At 42.5% G+C, this 17,292-nt stretch overlaps 1 protein-coding gene across 1 annotated transcript; it reads left to right on the forward strand.

Moving 5' to 3' along the window:
- Positions 1 to 146: 146 nt before the first annotated feature.
- Positions 147 to 4,384, forward strand: LOC135079501 (3'-5' RNA helicase YTHDC2-like). Its single transcript, XM_063974158.1, has 4 exons — positions 147 to 285; positions 1,612 to 1,937; positions 2,395 to 2,534; positions 4,216 to 4,384. Exons 1-4 carry the CDS (start codon positions 222 to 224, stop codon positions 4,382 to 4,384), a joined length of 699 nt encoding a protein of 232 aa, XP_063830228.1. The 5' UTR covers positions 147 to 221.
- The last annotated feature ends 12,908 nt before the right edge of the window (positions 4,385 to 17,292 follow it).

Genomic DNA, 17,292 nt, shown 5'->3' on the forward strand with positions numbered 1-17,292 from the left:
CAGTGTATATTACTTACGTCAGAAGCTGTGTGCCTTGGTCGTTAGGCGCATGTCAAACCCGGCCAGACCTACTACGCCTTTGGATGAACAGATACTAGCTGCTGTGGTCCAAGGTATGTATCGTAACGTTTGACGATTGAACGGCTTTCGCGGCTGACGCTTCTGACGCCATCAGTGTATATTACTTACGTCAGAAGCTGTGTGCCTTGGTTGTGAGACGCATGTCAAACCCGGCAAGACCTACCACGCCTTTGGATGAACAGATCTTGGCTGCTGTGGTTCAAGGTATGTATACGCTCGACGACTGGACGTCCTTCGCGGCTGACGCTTCTGACGCCATCAGTGTATATTACTTACGTCAGAAGCTGTGCGCCTTGGTTGTGAGGCGCATGTCGAACCCGGCAAGACCTACCACACCTTTAGATGAATAGATCTTGGCTGCTGTGGTCCAAGGTATGTATCGTAACGTTTGACGATTGAACAGCTTTCGTAGCAAATGCTTCTGACGCTATGAGTGTATATTACTTACGTCAGAAGCTGTGCGCCTTGGTTGTGAGACGCATGTCGAATCCAGCAAGACCTGCTACACCGCTAAATGAACAGATCTTGGCTGCCGTAGTTCAAGGTATGTAACATGTCACACTCATAGTTGAAGACTGGACGGCCTTCGCGGCTGACGCTTCTGACGCCATCAGTGTATATTACTTACGTCAGAAGCTCTGTGCCTTGGTTGTGAGACGCATGTCGAATCCAGCAAGACCTACCACGCCTTTGGATGAGCAGATACTAGCTGCTGTGGTCCAAGGTATGTATACGCTTGACGACTGGACGGCTTTCGCGGCTGACGCTTCTGACGCCATCAGTGTTTACTACCTGCGTCAGAAGCTGTGTGCCTTGGTCGTGAGGCGCATGTCGAACCCGGCAAGACCTACTACGCCCTTGGATGAACAGATCTTGGCTGCTGTGGTTTAAGGTATGTATCGTAACGTTTGACGATTGAACAGCTTTCGTAGCAAATGCTTCTGACGCTATGAGTGTACATTACTTGCGTCAGAAGCTGTGTGCCTTGGTTGTGAGGCGCATGTCGAATCCAGCAAGTCCTACTACGCCTTTGGATGAACAAATTTTGGCTGCTGTGGTCCAAGGTATGTATAGGCTCGACGACTGGACGGACTTCGCGGCTGACGCTTCTTTTTTTTTTTTTTTATGTGATAGGAGGCAAACGAGCAGACGGATCACCTGACGCTATCAGTGTATTTACCTACGTCAGAAGCTGTGTGCCTTGGTCGTGAGACGCATGTCGAACCCGGCCAGACCTACTACGCCTTTGGATGAACAGATAATAACTGCTGTGGTCCAAGGTATGTATACGCTCGACGACTGGACGGCCTTCGCGGCTAACGCTTCTGACGCCATCAGTGTATATTACTTACGTCAGAAGCTGTGTGCCTTGGTTGTGAGGCGCATGTCGAGTGTGTGAAGTGACTTTTGGTTCATACATAGACTTACGATTAGGATCAATATCACCCAAGGGCCAAGAGATCCAGTCATAATGCTTTCTATTTTCTGGTTTTACTGGTACTTATGGATCAAAATCATCATTAATTCCAGTGCTAGGCGCCGAAGAGCGCAACGTGGGTCTCAGCCAGCCAGCCGGCATAGGACAACGGCCCAAACCGCTGACAGTAGAAGCGGGCGGCTGGCGGCGCGAGGAGCCCCACTCAGAATTCGCAGCGGCCCTGAATCGCGCTCGCGGGCCCGCCTGGCGCTCGGGGCCCGCGTCGCCGGAGGGCCCGGGGGCCCCGGGGCCCGCGGGGCCCGAGGCGCGGTACTTCCTGTCGCGGGTCGATGACCTGCACGCGCTGGAGACGGCGCAGGCGACTGGAGTGTATCCGTTCGCGCAGGCCACCGCTAAGAAGCTGCTGAAGGTTAAACAGGTGAGGATGGTCACTTTGTTTAATTTATATTGTTATTTTTAGTGTATTGATTCATGATATGATATTTTTATACGCATGTAATTGTTCAAAATGAAAATACTTTGCCACCGTAATCTAATTCATAGGCATGTACAAATATCATGGCGTTGTAGTCTCTATGAAATAAAGTCACGATAAACCGTGACCTTCAAGTGAACGATATGTAGGTCGTTACCTTGGTTCGTATAGAGATGATTTTTTTTTTACATTACATTTAATGAATGCCATTTCCATTACATGTCTATGTGATGTACAGTGATCTTCAGTCTCAATAATTAGTATCGAATGTTGCTTTACTAAACAGCCAATTTATTGACTGTGAATTTCAACTTAAGATTTCACACAAACGGTATTTTTTAGAGTGAAAGTTAGTTCAACTAATCAGTTAAACTGACTGTAAATGTCTATTTGCCACCAGGAGGGCTCGCGCGTGGTAGTGGTGTTTAGTTGCGCGCGCGCCGGTGCTTTGCTAGGCTGCGCGCGGCTACAGGACTCACCGCCGGCCTCGCTCGCGCTCGAGTGGCTGAGCACGCAGCACGTGCCGCACCACGCCATACGGTAAGCATATTTATTTATTTATTTGGTTCACCAATACATTGTTACACTAATACATTTTAGTTTATCAAATACAATTATTAGGACTAAGTGTACAACTATAAGTAGGTAAACACCACATGCATAAGTGAGTTGTTAAAGAGTGTAGGTATCTAAGTAAATTTTAATGCAACAATTAATAATGAATTATTTTTTTTATGATATGGATAAAAAGGGATTAAATTAAGCAAACTCTAACTGATGTATCTGACGCTTAATTTTGTGGATAGATGTGCAAAATAGGGAAAGTTGGTCGCAGTATTTATTATGAAGCTTACAGAGTCTCGAAACCGGGGAATTGGAACCTAGCACGGATTTTCGGAAAGGAGGACTTAATAGGTTTATAGGTTTCCTTGGGTATCTGAAGGGAATTCTAAAATTAAATTTCGACAGCAATTATATAAACTATATACATGACAGTTATCACGCCATGTGGAATGAATATTACAATTTACATAACAATTAATATGCAATTCGATACAGGCCATTGCCTGCGTCGTAAGTACGTCACGATATACACGATGGGAAACTATGCTATGTTGGGTATTTATTGGCGGTCTAATGGTAGATTCTGGCTACATAAGAGTTGCATTAGTGGGTGGGAACGAGAGGTGGGAATAGTCCTGTTTATATGGAGTTGTCATTTTACGCGTATGTGGCAGTATTACATGGCATGCTGGTATCACAGTGACATTTTATTAAAAAAGCTCAAAATTTTTATTTAAATAGAATGAATAATTGTACACAGTTTTGGCAATTAAGATTATATTATTTCATTTTATTTTATTGATTTTAGAAATTCAACACCTATTCGTTTAGAGGTTTAAGGCTGCGTTTCCACCAGAGATGTGCGAGAATGCGTAACGAGGGATGTGTTTGCAAAGAACCAATAGAATCGCTTAATTTAGTTCGCCTCGGTAAACACATCCCTCGCTACGCATCCTCGCACATCTCTAGTGAAAACGCAGCCGAAATCTATTCTCGGTACGGGTTCATATTCGACGGTCATTTCACTAAATACACTCGGCATCAAATAAATCGCACCTCCTGCGACAAGCACTCATCAAACGTATGCATCCCCACTTCCCACCACATTGGTACCATTTGAAAGCCTAGTTCTAAACTTCATTTCATTAAAGGAAAGGTTTTTACCCCAAAAATGTGTCTTTACAAGGATCCAGAGTCACTTCTTCAATAAATAGGTAGTTACGCTATAGCCATTTTTTATGACTATAAAACTGTTAAGTTGGGATTAATCGCTATCCATCTGTTAAAGAGGACACGTGTGATCATTATTTGGTTTTATAATCATAAAATTTGGTCTAATTGATCCCAGAGGTGAGCTCAAAGTGAGGTCTATTTTCAAGTCACATTTATGGTATATGTTAATCATTTATTTAGAAATGAAATGTATTTTTCTTTAAGTATATTTATTGGGCTTTCAAATAACACCAATTTTGTTGGGGTACCATAATTGTGTCAGAAGAAAATCTTTAAAGTTCGCGTCGCGGAAGGTGCGGTTTATTTGATGTCAAAGTCAAAGTCAAAGTCAAAATTTCTTTATTTGTTTAGACTAATAAATAGTTCTTACAAATCGTCATTGATGTTGAGTGTAGATAGGCTGTGTAACAAAACATTTTTACAGGCACATAACCAATTCTCTCGCGGGAGGCGCTCGCGCAGCCGGTGCCCGGGATGGCACAGAACTATGCTGTGCCGCCGCCCGCGCGCTGCTCGCCGCCGCGCCGCGCCGCCACCCGCGGCACACGCACCATCCGCACCAGCCCAGACCCATACAGAAGCACGAGCCGTGACACATCAGACAAGTACACCACCCGGGGGATACCACGCGTGGGGCGGCAGCTGGCGCGTGAGTCGCTTAAACCTCAAATTCCCTGAACGCGTCAAGATCTGTTGCTCTATTTCCACCACTGCGCCACGCACACCACCCCAGGCCCATACAAAAGCACGAGCCGTGACACACCACCAGACCACACCACCCGGGGGAAGTGCATAGAACGTATGGGGCAGCCGGCGCGTGAGACACTAATGCCCGTTTTCACCATCAATTCCTAATTTTTAAGTGTCCCCTATAAAAACAAAATGCCTGTTATGTTCTACCATAGGGGTCACTTAAAAATTAGGGATTGATGGTAAAAAACGGGCATATAACTCGACTTTGATGGCCCATGAGTCCTTCGTCACGTCAGTTTCTATCAAAACTGTGACACATCACCACACATCTGCTACACCACCCGGGACTAGTGCATCGGACGCATGGGGCAGCCGGAGCGTGAGTCGCTTTTAGGCCTCAAATTTGATGGCCCATGAGCCACCTTTGTCACTCAGTTTCGATCGAAATCCCTGAACGCGTCAGGATCTTTGTTACTTTGATAATTTTTTCCATCAGCACCTGGGATTATCCCAAATTTGAGATACTAGTTGAGTCGACTGCGTCACACCCGCGCCACCCGCACCACCCGCGCCCCATACAGAAGCACGAGCCGTGACACATCAGACAACTACACCACCCGGGGGATACCACGCGTGGGGCTGCAGCTGGCGCGTGAGTCGCTTAAGCCTCAAATTCCCTGAACGCGTCTGTATCTGTTGCTCCGTTGCGACACCTGCACCACCCCAGACCCATACAGAAGCACGAGCCGTGACACACCACGGAACTACACCACCCGGGGGATACCACGCGTGGGGCGGCAGCCGGCGCGTGAGACACTAATGCCCGTTTTCACCATCAATTCCTAATTTTTAAGTGTCCCCTATAAAAACAAACATGGACTCTTCGTGAAACCGAAAGGAAGAAGATTGACGCATTGGAGATGTGGTGCTGGAGACGGATGCTGGGAATATCGTGGACCGAGTTTCGTACCAATGACTCCATATTAAAAGAACTCGGCATCAGACAGCGCCTATCAACCACAGTACAGTCACGCATTTTAAACTTCTTCGGCCATGTATCTCGGCGCAGTAATGACTCCATAGAGCGTCTCGTAGTGCAGGGAAAAGTTGAGGGCACCAGACCACGTGGTAGATCACCAATGAGATGGACGGACCAGATCAAGGCCGCAACTAAGTGCTCGGTTAGCGAAAGTACCCGGAAAGCTGCAGTCCGCGAGGAATGGCGCCGTATTACGAGGAACATCACTCTGAATCGTGATTCAAGATGATGACCACGACCACTCTGACAAGAGTGTACCGACTGAGAAGAAGAAGATAAAAACAAAATGCCTGTTATGTGCTACCATAGGGGTCACTTAAAAATTAGGGATTGATGGTGAAAACGGGCATAAAACTCGACTTTGATGGCCCATGAGTCCTTCGTCACGTCAGTTTCTATCAAAACTGTGACACATCACCACACATCTGCTACACCACCCGGGACTAGTGCATCGGACGTATGGGGCACCTGGCGCGTGAGCCTCAAGTCTGGTGGCCCATGAGTCCTTTGTCAATCAGATTCGGTCGAATTCCCTGAATGCGACAGGATCTGTTACTGTATTTTCACCGCCGCCCGCGCGCTGCTCGCCGCCGCGCCGCGCCGGCACCCGCGGCACACGCACCATCCGCACCAGCCCAGACCCATACAGAAGCACGAGCCGTGACACATCAGACAACTACACCACCCGGGGAATACCACGCGTGGGGCGGCAGCAACCGGCGCGTAAGACACTAAGAGTGCATCGGGCAGCCGGCGCGTGAGTCGCTTAAGCCTCAAGTTTGATGACCTTCGTCACTCAGTTTCATCTTTGTTACTTTGATCATTATTTCCACCAGCACCCGGGATTATCACAAATTTCAGACACTCATTGAGTCGACTGCGGCACACGCACCATCCGCACCACCCCAGACCCATACAGAAGCACGAGCCGTGACACAACACGGAACTACACCACCCGGGCGTAGTGCATCGGTCGTATGGGGCAGCCGGCGCGTGAGACACTTAAGCCTCAAAATTAGTGGCCCATGAGTCCTTTGCTACTCAGTTTTGATCAAAACTGTGACACGTCACCACACATTTGCTACACCACCCGGGACTAGTGCATCGGACGCATGGGACAGCCGGAGCGTGAGTCGCTTTTAGGCCTCAAATTTGATGGCCCATGAGCTACCTTCGTCACTCAGTTTCGATCGAAATCCCTGAACACGTCAGGATCTTTGTTACTTTGATCATTATTTCCACCAGCACCCGGGATTATCACAAATTTCAGACACTAATTGAGTCGACTGCGTCACACCCGCGCCACCCGCACCACCCCAGACCCATACAGAAGCACGAGCCGTGACACATCAGACAAATAAACCACCCGGGGGTAGTGCATCGGACGTATGGGGCACCTGGACACCACCCGGGGGATACCACGCGTGGGGCTGCAGCTGGCGCGTGAGACCCTTTTAAGTCTCAAGTTACATAGCGCATGAGTTAGTGACCTTCGTCACTCAGTTTCGATCGAATTACCTGAACGCGTCAGGATATTATTATATATTACGCCTATATTTCCACCAACATCCGGGATTATCCCGAATTTGTAGCGGTTGAGTCAGCTGCGACACACGCACCATCCGCACCACCCCAGACCCATACAGAAGCACGAGCCGTGACACATCAGACAAGTACAACACCCGGGCGTAGTGCATCCGACGTATGGGGCAGCAGCAGCCGGCGCGTGAGATACTAACGCCCGTATTCACAAACATTACTATGAGGTCTCACAGTGCACGTGGACGCACAGGGTCACACACGAACCAATCACAGAGCTTTATTCAACGCTTTGCGTTCGATTTGCTGCTTCACTTAAGCAAGCATCGTTTGTGAATACGGGTGTTAGAGTGCATCGGACGCATGGGGCACCTGGACACCACCCGGGGGATACCACGCGAGGAGCAGCAGTTGGCGCGTGAGTCGCTTAAGTCTCAAATTCCCTGAACGCGTCAGAATCTTTGTTACTGTATTTAGCGGGATTATCCCGTATATGGGACAGCTAGCTATTAAGTTACCGTCACTACTCGCGCCCCATACAGAAGCACGAGCCGTGACACAACACGGAACTACACCACCCGGGGGATAACACGCGTGGGGCGGCAGCTGGCGCGTAAGACACTAAGAGTGCATCGGACGCATGGGGCAGCCGGCGCGTGAGTCGCTTAAGCCTCAAGTTTGATGACCTTCGTCACTCAGTTTCATCTTTGTTACTTTGATCATTATTTCCACCAGCACCCGGGATTATCACAAATTTCAGACACTAATTGAGTCGACTGCGTCACACCCGCGCCACCCACACCACCCGCGCCCCATACAGAAGCACGAGCCGTGACACAACACGGAACTACACCACCCGGGCGTAGTGCATCGGACGTATGGGGCAGCCGGCGCGTGAGACAAAGCCTCGACTTTGACGGCCCATGAGTCCTTCGTCACGTTAGATGTGTCACGGTTTTGATCGAATCAAAACCGTGACACATCTCCACACAACTACACTCGGGGATTACCACGCGTGAAGCTGGCTTGCAGCTGCTAGCACCTGGCGCGTGAGACACTTAAGCCTCAAATTCCCTGAACGCGTCAGGATCTGTTGCTCTATTTCCATCAGCACCCGGGACTATCCGATATTTGGAACAGCTAGCGAGTAACCATCACTACTCGCGCCTATACAGAAGCGCGAGCCGTGACACACCACCACGGAACTACACCACCCGGGAGTAGTTTTCCCCACCCTTTTAAGCTTCAAGTTTCATAACGCATGAGTGAGTGACCTTCGTCACTCAGTTACGTTTGAATTCCCTGAACGCGTCAGGATCCAGGTTACCCTATGAGTCCTTCGTCACTCAGATTCGATCGAAATCCCTGAACAAGTCAGGATCTTTGTTACTTTGATCATTGTTTCCATCAGCACCCGGGATTATCCCAAATTTGAGACACTACTTGAGTCGACTGCGTCGCACCCGCGCCACCCGCGCCCCATACAGAAGCACGAGCCGTGACACACCACCAGACCACACCACCCGGGGGATACCACGCGTGGGGCTGCAGCCGGCGCGTGAGACAAAGCCTCGACTTTGACGGCCCATGAGTCCTTCGTCACGTTAGATGTGTCATGGTTTTGATCGAATCAAAACCGTGACACATTTCAACACAACTACACCACTCGGGGATTACCACGCGTGAAGCTGGCTTGCAGCTGCTAGCACCTGGCGCGTCAGACACTTAAGCCTCAAATTCCCTGAACGCGTCAGGATCTGTTGCTCTATTTCCATCAGCACCCGGGACTATCCCGTATTTGGGACAGCTAGCGAGTTACCATCACTACTCGCGCCCCATTCAGAAGCACGAGCCGTGACACACGACTTCATCTTTAGAATAAAATATTTCATATTTCACATCATCAGACAAGTACACCACCCTGGGGTAGTGCATCGGACGTATGGGGCAACTAGCGCGTGAGACCCTTTTAAGCTCCAAGTTTCATAGCGCATGAGTGAGTGACCTTCGGCACTCAGTTTCGATCGAATTCCCTGAACGCGTCAGGATCCAGGTTACCCTATGAGTCCTTCGTCACTCAGATTCGATCGAAATCCCTGAATGCGTCAGGATCTTTGTTACTTTGATCATTGTTTCCACCAGCACCTGGGATTATCCCGTATTTGAGACAGCTAGCGGTTGAGTCGACTGCGTCACTCAGGTTTGCACCATCCGCGCCATACAGAAACACGAGCCGTGATACACCACGGAACCACACCACCCGGGAATAGTGCATCCGACGCATGGGGCACAGTCAACAGGTCCAAACTCATAGATTATAATATGCAACAACAGAAATTATGCTAGTGGTCTGATGTCATATAAACTAAATTGTGTGTGCAAACAGAATAGCTGCACGAATTCTTATAGTATTTAACTTTAGGCCAAAACAGGAAAACCTATAAAAAATCGTGCAGTTGCCACGTTTATGTCACGAAGACGCGAAATTTAAGCAGCTGTTTAGATGTTCTACTATTCTATTTCTCTTTTCTGTCTCTTACTATTTCTGTAATACTCTTTAAAACTATACATGCCTTTAGGTCCACATGCGGTACTTTCTTTTGATTATTAGTTTGAATGTTTATTTTAGGAACAACATGCAGGCATGTTACACTATATTAAAGTTTTAAGTAATAATATTTAAAATTAAAGCAGCTAAACATTTTATTTTATAGAAAATTAGGAAGTGGCACATGTGGATCTTACTTATACTCCTTCTTTATAATATTTCAATTGTTATATGTCGTACTTAGGTCGTTCATTTTCATTATATTTAATATTTATTAGCTAAACCAAGTTTTGAAGCCCCACTATTACAAACTGAAACTGTATCAGTATTTTTTAACTTTTTTAACCTGCAAAGATACTTACAATTTCCAGGTTTTTATGAATACACGAGTAGGTAATATATTTATACTAAATTCTTCCATTCTTCCAAAGCCAGCAAAATTGTGACTTATAGATAGGATGCTAAGTCCCAATATCCAGTGTGTGGAAGTCTTATCGTGGTGTCAGTATTTGGCCAGTTGTCTTAATCTAAGTAATTAATATAACTGCTTTAAATGTCGATCTATAACTCTCTTACTAAAGCCTGGTCCGTGAGCACGTAGAATCCCGTCCAATGACCCCAAGCTGCCCATCCTTGTCGCTCGCACGTAATTATGTTGCTGTCGCGCTCGCACACACTGCGGGCGCCCGTCGCACAGTCGCGACAGCAATATAATTACGCGCGAGCGATAAGGATGGGCAGCTTGGGGTCATTGGACGGGATTCTACGTGCTCACGGACCAGGCTTTAGTAAGAGAGTTATAGATCGACATTTAAAGCAGTTATAAGCAGTGAAGTATACATATAAAAGCAACTACAAACATTCCTGTTCTCATCATGGTAGGGAAGCTTTTTGGAAATCTAAATATCATATTAAGATAAGATAAGATAAGATAAATTTATTGAATAAAAACTTAGCCTAAATACAAGAAACTTAAATGGGACTATGAAATTATTTGGTTAGTAACAATATGTTAATTAGGGTAGTATACCTAAACTAAGCAAAAATGTTTGCCTGTGTTTTAGGTATCCATACTTATTATGTAAGTTAGTGCTTATTAAACAGATATTATAAATAATTACACCAAAACAATGTTGATAAAGGTAAAGGTTGACAATTTTGTTACATAAATAAAATTTTGCTGACAGAATGTTTATTTATAGCTAGCATACCTAAAGTAAGTAATTTAACTAATAACTATTAACAGGTTTTCTGTGTCATCATATGTTTTACCCTTGAGCCATTTCTGCAGTGCATATTTACATTCTTTGCTGTTCATTGGGTATATACAGAGATACTTGTTTATACTGTTGTACAAAAAGCTTCCTAGAAAACAAAAGAATTTGTGGGTATGCTGTCTGTTAAATCGCTCAGAGGGACATACGATGTCGGCGCGCCTTTTGTTGGCTTTGAGGTCGGGATTAAAGGGAGTTAGTGAGTGTTTTTTGAGGATTGTTAGTAATACGAAAAGTTGACGTACTGATAGAACGTCGCATTTCGTAAGAAGCTCTACTGTAGGGAAGCGTGTTGGTCGGAAAGTGCTTACTTTCAGAACAGCTCTTTGAGCTATTTCTAAGCGTATTAGTGTAGTTTTATGCGTGCCTCCCCAGGATGTAATACAGTAAGTAATTAATGACTGACATAGCGTGAGGTAGACAGTTTTGAGAAGAGGACCCTTAGCCACGTGTCTCAGATTTTTGAAGGCAAATATCAATTTTCTGACTCTAGATGTGAGAGCTTCGACGTGAGCTTTAAAGTTCAGGTGTTTGTCAATGATTAGACCTAAGTATTTCATATTATCAGTACTATTTAAATAAGGGCATGCACATGCTTGTTGAGAATTAGTGCAGGAATGGGCTTTAATGGAGTATAAGTTTGAGGTAGGCTGCGAGAAAGCATTGTAGGAGAATGTTATGAACTTAGTTTTATCTACATTAAGGGTTAGTAAGTTGTTTTTAAGCCACTGATTGACAGAGTCGAAACCGAGTTGAGCTTGTGCGAACGCGTCACTCCAGGTGTTTGCGCTAAACATTAGAGCTGTATCATCGGCGTACGATATTATTTTCCCTTTGTTGTCGGGAAGTGGAAGTAGGCATAGGTCATTGATATACGTGAGAAATAACAGCGGCCCCAGTATGCTACCCTGTGGAACCCCATATTCGACAGTTAACTCTTCACTCACTTCATCATCTATAATTACACGTTGAGTTCTTTCCGAAAGATAATCCTTGATTAGAGTATGAGGAATTCCTCTAATACCGAGGTCGTATAATTTCTTTAGAAGCATTGGTATCGAAATTGTATCGAAAGCTTTTGCAAGATCAAGGAAGATGACTAAGCATTTATTACCTGAGTCTAGTTGTCTCGCAATGTAATTGGTGAGCTCATGTACTGCGTCATCAGTAGACCTATTCGGTCTGAAACCGAATTGAGTGTCTGCCAAAAGTTTATTTTTTTCTAAATAATTTAAGAGTCTGTTATAAATAAGCCTTTCAAGGATCTTGGAAATGGATGGCAGTAAAGCTATTGGGCGGTAGTTATTCATACAGGTTTTATCTCCACTTTTATGTATGGGTCGTATTATTGCTTTCTTTAGTACGTTGGGAAAAATTCCTTTCGACATGCATTGATTGAAAAGATGTGTGAGCGGAGGAGTAAGTTGTTTTTTGAATTGTTTAATAAAAGAGCAGGGGATTTTGTCAATTCCTGACGCACAGTCATTCTTCAGCGTCATGATAATTTGCTCAACTTCGGCCTCGTCAGTGTTAAATAGGGCAAACGAGTGTAATGTTTGTAATTTGGAAGGGTTTTGCATAGAGGGAAAAAGTTGCGTGCAATTTAGTTTAGCTTTTTCAGCGAGATTTTTGCCTATATTAGTAAAGAACTTGTTTACACAATTTACGGATTGTGCAGCCGAGGCGGAATTCGTGATTAGTTGCCGAGCGGAAGATTTGGTGTTAGTAGTGTAGGTGATATTTTTGATGACTTTCCACAATTTCTTTTTGTCATGACCTGCTTTATGAATTTCGTCACGTTCATACTGACGCTTTAATTTTTTTAAAAGATTATTACAGAAATTTCTATACCTAAAATAAATTATTTTATGAGTTTCACTGTCTGGTGTTCTTGTGTATTTTTTATGAAGTTTGTCTCGATGTCTTATGCAGCGCAGAAGACCTGGAGTTATCCATGGTTTCTTAATTTTGGAACTACTGGTTGAATATACAGTCCGTGTATTTTGTACAATTATCTTTTTTAGTGAATTTATAAGATAATTGGCCGATGTATTGACGTCATCTGAACTGTAAAAAGGCGTTAAATCTAAGTTTTCAAGGTCATGGAGCGCTGATTGAGCACACATAGTTGATCGTTTCGGCATACTGTAAGATTTTTGGTAGCGCTTTTCTAAGCACAACAGCAAGGAATTGTGGTCGGTCAATGAGGAAGTTAGTACTAAAGTTTGTAGTGGGATGATACTTTTTGCTAATATATGGTCTAAGCAGTTACCCGACCTAGTGGGATGGAGATGAGTAGGTAGGAAACCTAGATAAGCTGCAAAGGTCAGGTATTCCTGTGACCTACTTTCGATATTGCCGAGTTTGATGTCGATATTTATATCGCCCATAATGAATACATTTTTAAAGTTTGATACTTGTTGTAAAATTTGATTCAATGACTGTAGGAAATTGGTAATATTATGATATGATGGTGAACGATATATAGCTACAATTGCCGTATCTGTCCCTATCTTTGCTATGAGACAATTTGCATCCACTATGTCGGGTTCCTCCACAGTGACCTTGCTCAAATTACTTTTAATGTACAGAGTTACGCCGTCGTTTTGTAAAATATTAGTTTTGTTAGTTACGTACGAATCATACCCTAGTAGCTGAGGAATTGGAGGGGAAGAGGTGAGCCAGCATTCAGTTAAGACTAACATGTCTATTTCCACATTAATTTGGCTAAGTATCGCTAACATTCCATTAAAGTTACAATTGATGCTACGAATATTCTGCATGAAAATGTTAAGACTACTTTTAATATTATTATTAGATAAATAGGACGAGCATGAATGTGGGTCACATACTATTGATTCAAATTCGTAAGAAGAGTCTATGTCCTTAATAAAATCAGGTGATATATTACCCATCCCTGTGCTTGTAGAACTGGTTGTGTGGCGCTCTAGGCGCCTCCATAGTCTATGGAATTCAGATATCGAGCCTCAGCAGTTTTCCGAGCGGGACATTGTTCATCTCCTGTTTTATGTTGGCTCGGTTTGTTGCTCGCACACACTGCGGGCGCCCGTCGCACAGTCGCGACAGCAATATAATTACGCGCGAGCGATAAGGATGGGCAGCTTGGGGTCATTGGACGGGATTCTACGTGCTCACGGACCAGGCTTTACACGAAAAATTTACAAACTTTTGTTGCAGCTCATTATAATGCTTGTAGACTCATAAACTGTATTTGTTTGATGAGATTTGTATCAACGAATCATTATACCCATAGTTTATGAGCTGTTAACTACTGTCCCATGCATTTCACATAAACAGTACAAGTAGGTATGGTTTTCACGTGTTATTAGGAGTAGTTATTGTTTGACAATATCTAGTTTATTTAGTTGTTGTGATGCTAACGACAATTATTAGTATACTATACTAATATGATATTTAGATTTCCAAAAAGCTTCCCTACCATGATGAGAACAGGAATGTTTGTAGTTGCTTTTATATGTATACTTCAATTTTATTATCATTTAAAAAAATAAGTGTTAGAGTAATGAATTTTATACTAACTATAGATTTGTTTTAAGTACCACTTAATTTTATTCTCCTAGACATTGATTTGCTCATATTTTTTATGTATATTTTAAGTTATTTTGGCTCCGATACTAGCTCTGAGATGCATAAATAAACATATTGTTTGATCGCTAGTTTTAACTTTAAAATTGTGAAAATAACACCATTAAAAGTAAAAGTGCAATAAAATTAAGACCAAATTATTTGCAATATTTTACCAGTGTCGCGTGATTATGGATGGTTGATGAGTTACAAGAATATTTAGTAGAATAACGTATATGTCCTGTTTTTACTATGCCCGTGACTCGGTGTTAGTAATACCGAGTTAGTTTTTAGAGTATGCCCTCGCAGGATTAATGCTTGTTCCTTAGGTACTAGAAGATTTTATAAGTATAGATGAACTACACTGAACCGTCCCACCCACCAAGGCGCCACCATCGTTCAACTTTAAAGTTTTGAATGTGGAATTGACGGTGGCGCCCCCCTGTCAATGTCACGGGTGGGACGGTTCAGTGTAGTTCATCTATAGTGGGTAAACACCAGCAACTTGTGTAAATATAGGTTTAATGGTGCGTGAAGTCTACTTTTGACACCAAACGAAGTAAATTGCCGTGTTTTAATATGAAATAATATGTTACTATTTTATCAAAGCTTTAGGTGGACCAATATGTAGTCCTAAGACGCATCATTTGTTTTAAATTAGTGTTTATTGATTTCTGTACCTTTTTCTACAGAAGTTGTGTAGACAGCATTTTATAATATACATATTAGGGTGGTCCTTATTTTTCGACTTTTGAATTCTCCCCGGGGCACTTTCTCATTCGATTATATACCTCTAAATATGAAATTAGCTTTTTTTGTTTTTTTTTTGGTTAAGATTTAGAGGTCGCTACCAGCTGTCAAAATATTTACAAAAAGCTTTGAAGATCTTAAATCATGGTTTCATAAATGTTTTATATAAGTGTTTATATCACATTTTAGGTGCAAATGAACATCGCACAGATAGAATAGACAATCGCTTCTTGTCCCCTTCTCCCCTTAACCCCTCTTCTGTACCGACCATGGTACCGACGCGTCGAGATACTAACAAGTAAACTCTTATAAAATATCTTAAAAATAATTGATTCAAATATGTACATTGTACATAATATCTTAGTTCATAGCAACAGCAATAATTTTGTAATATTTTTATTTGGCTTTGGCTAAAAATAAATGAATCTAACAAATACAGATTTTGTGTTTTTACTTAAAATTCAAACCTTGGTAGCGACCCCTAAATGTCTTTTAAAAATTAAAAAAAAAATAATGAAAGACTTTCATATGGTATATATTCAAATTACGTGGTGCCCCGCAAAATATAAGAAAAAATTTTTTTTTCGTAGGAATAAGGACCACCCTAATACATATACCACAGTTGTAAACGGTTTTTATGTGTAGATAATGATTTTTAAATGTTGTAAAAACTCACTAGGAACTAATTTAATCGAGAAGAGTATGATAATAATATTTTCTCAAATTTCGAGCGAAAGAATAAAATTATACTTACGATAGTGCACTTTGAAGTATTCTCACGAAGATATAAATAGTTGTAAGAGTGATGTAACCTGTGCTACAGGGATAGTTCGATGGATTTATTTATATTGCATGTTTTGTGATGCTGTTTTTACATATTTATGATAGTTTATATTGTGTATTAATTTATAGTTTGTTTCTGTTGTTGTCGCGAATGAGCAAAACGACATCATAACTTAATGCCTACATAAGTAGGGAGTTGTCATGAGCAGCCAATATCAAAATATAATATTTGTCGTCCTTTTTTATTTATTCGTGACATATAATTTAAAACGAACTATACTCAGTGGTAGCACTGCAATAATGAAATAAAATAAGATGTTAAAAAGCCAATCGCATGATTGTTATAAATAAACCGATTATCTATTACGTTTGCATTTCATATTCATTATAAGTCATCGTTGGGATGTTATACTAACTTAAACTTACCATGAGAATGCTTTAATAGACCCATATGTTATACGAATAGCAATACCACATAACTACACACTAACCTTTGAAGTTGAATTAGAAGTCCGGTAGTTGGATAAGTAATTGTTATACGTTATATTGTATACTATGTATATTATAGTATATATTTTCACTACATTGCACATTTGGATATCAATATTTTTGAAAGTTTAAACCAAACTGGGTTGTGATGGAAGAAGGTTGGTACTTATAAACATACGGCTCTTAGACAGTAGGGCTACCATTCGACTTGCAAATCGCAGTTAAGACACAATTAATATTATGACTGCAATGATACCAGTTATTCTGTCAAGAGCCCAACAAATAGACCACAATACTGCGCAACGACTATTTGATATCAATAAAATAAGAAAAGGCTTTCCCTTTTTCGTCTTAGTTCTGAAGGAACGGCAAGACAGTCCTGTTATACATAATGTATCGTCCCATTAACTATAACGGGTATAAATTGTCTATGGTCTATGGATTTTCTATCTTAACATAAGCTTTTGTTCGTTTGACTAAAGGCGGAAAAGAGAGGACCTAAAAAGTACCGAGAGATTAATTTATAAGACCGCAATAACTCAAATGCCTTTGGAGAACTTCAAACACTTTTATATTCTAGCATTTTTTGAATTTCAAACTTTTTAAATTGGTTTCATACCGACTGTAATGGACAGACAAGATGTGACACATAATAAACGAAAGTTGTTTCAATTTTAATAAACTATATTCAAGAGCAGATCCACATTTTGTATTATTTCCTCATGATTCAAACATTTTAAACATAGACATATTCTAAGATAAGAATAAAACTGCAAAAAG

Source organism: Ostrinia nubilalis, chromosome 16 (genome assembly GCF_963855985.1).
Source record: "Ostrinia nubilalis chromosome 16, ilOstNubi1.1, whole genome shotgun sequence".
Classification (NCBI taxonomy): domain Eukaryota; kingdom Metazoa; phylum Arthropoda; class Insecta; order Lepidoptera; family Crambidae; genus Ostrinia; species Ostrinia nubilalis.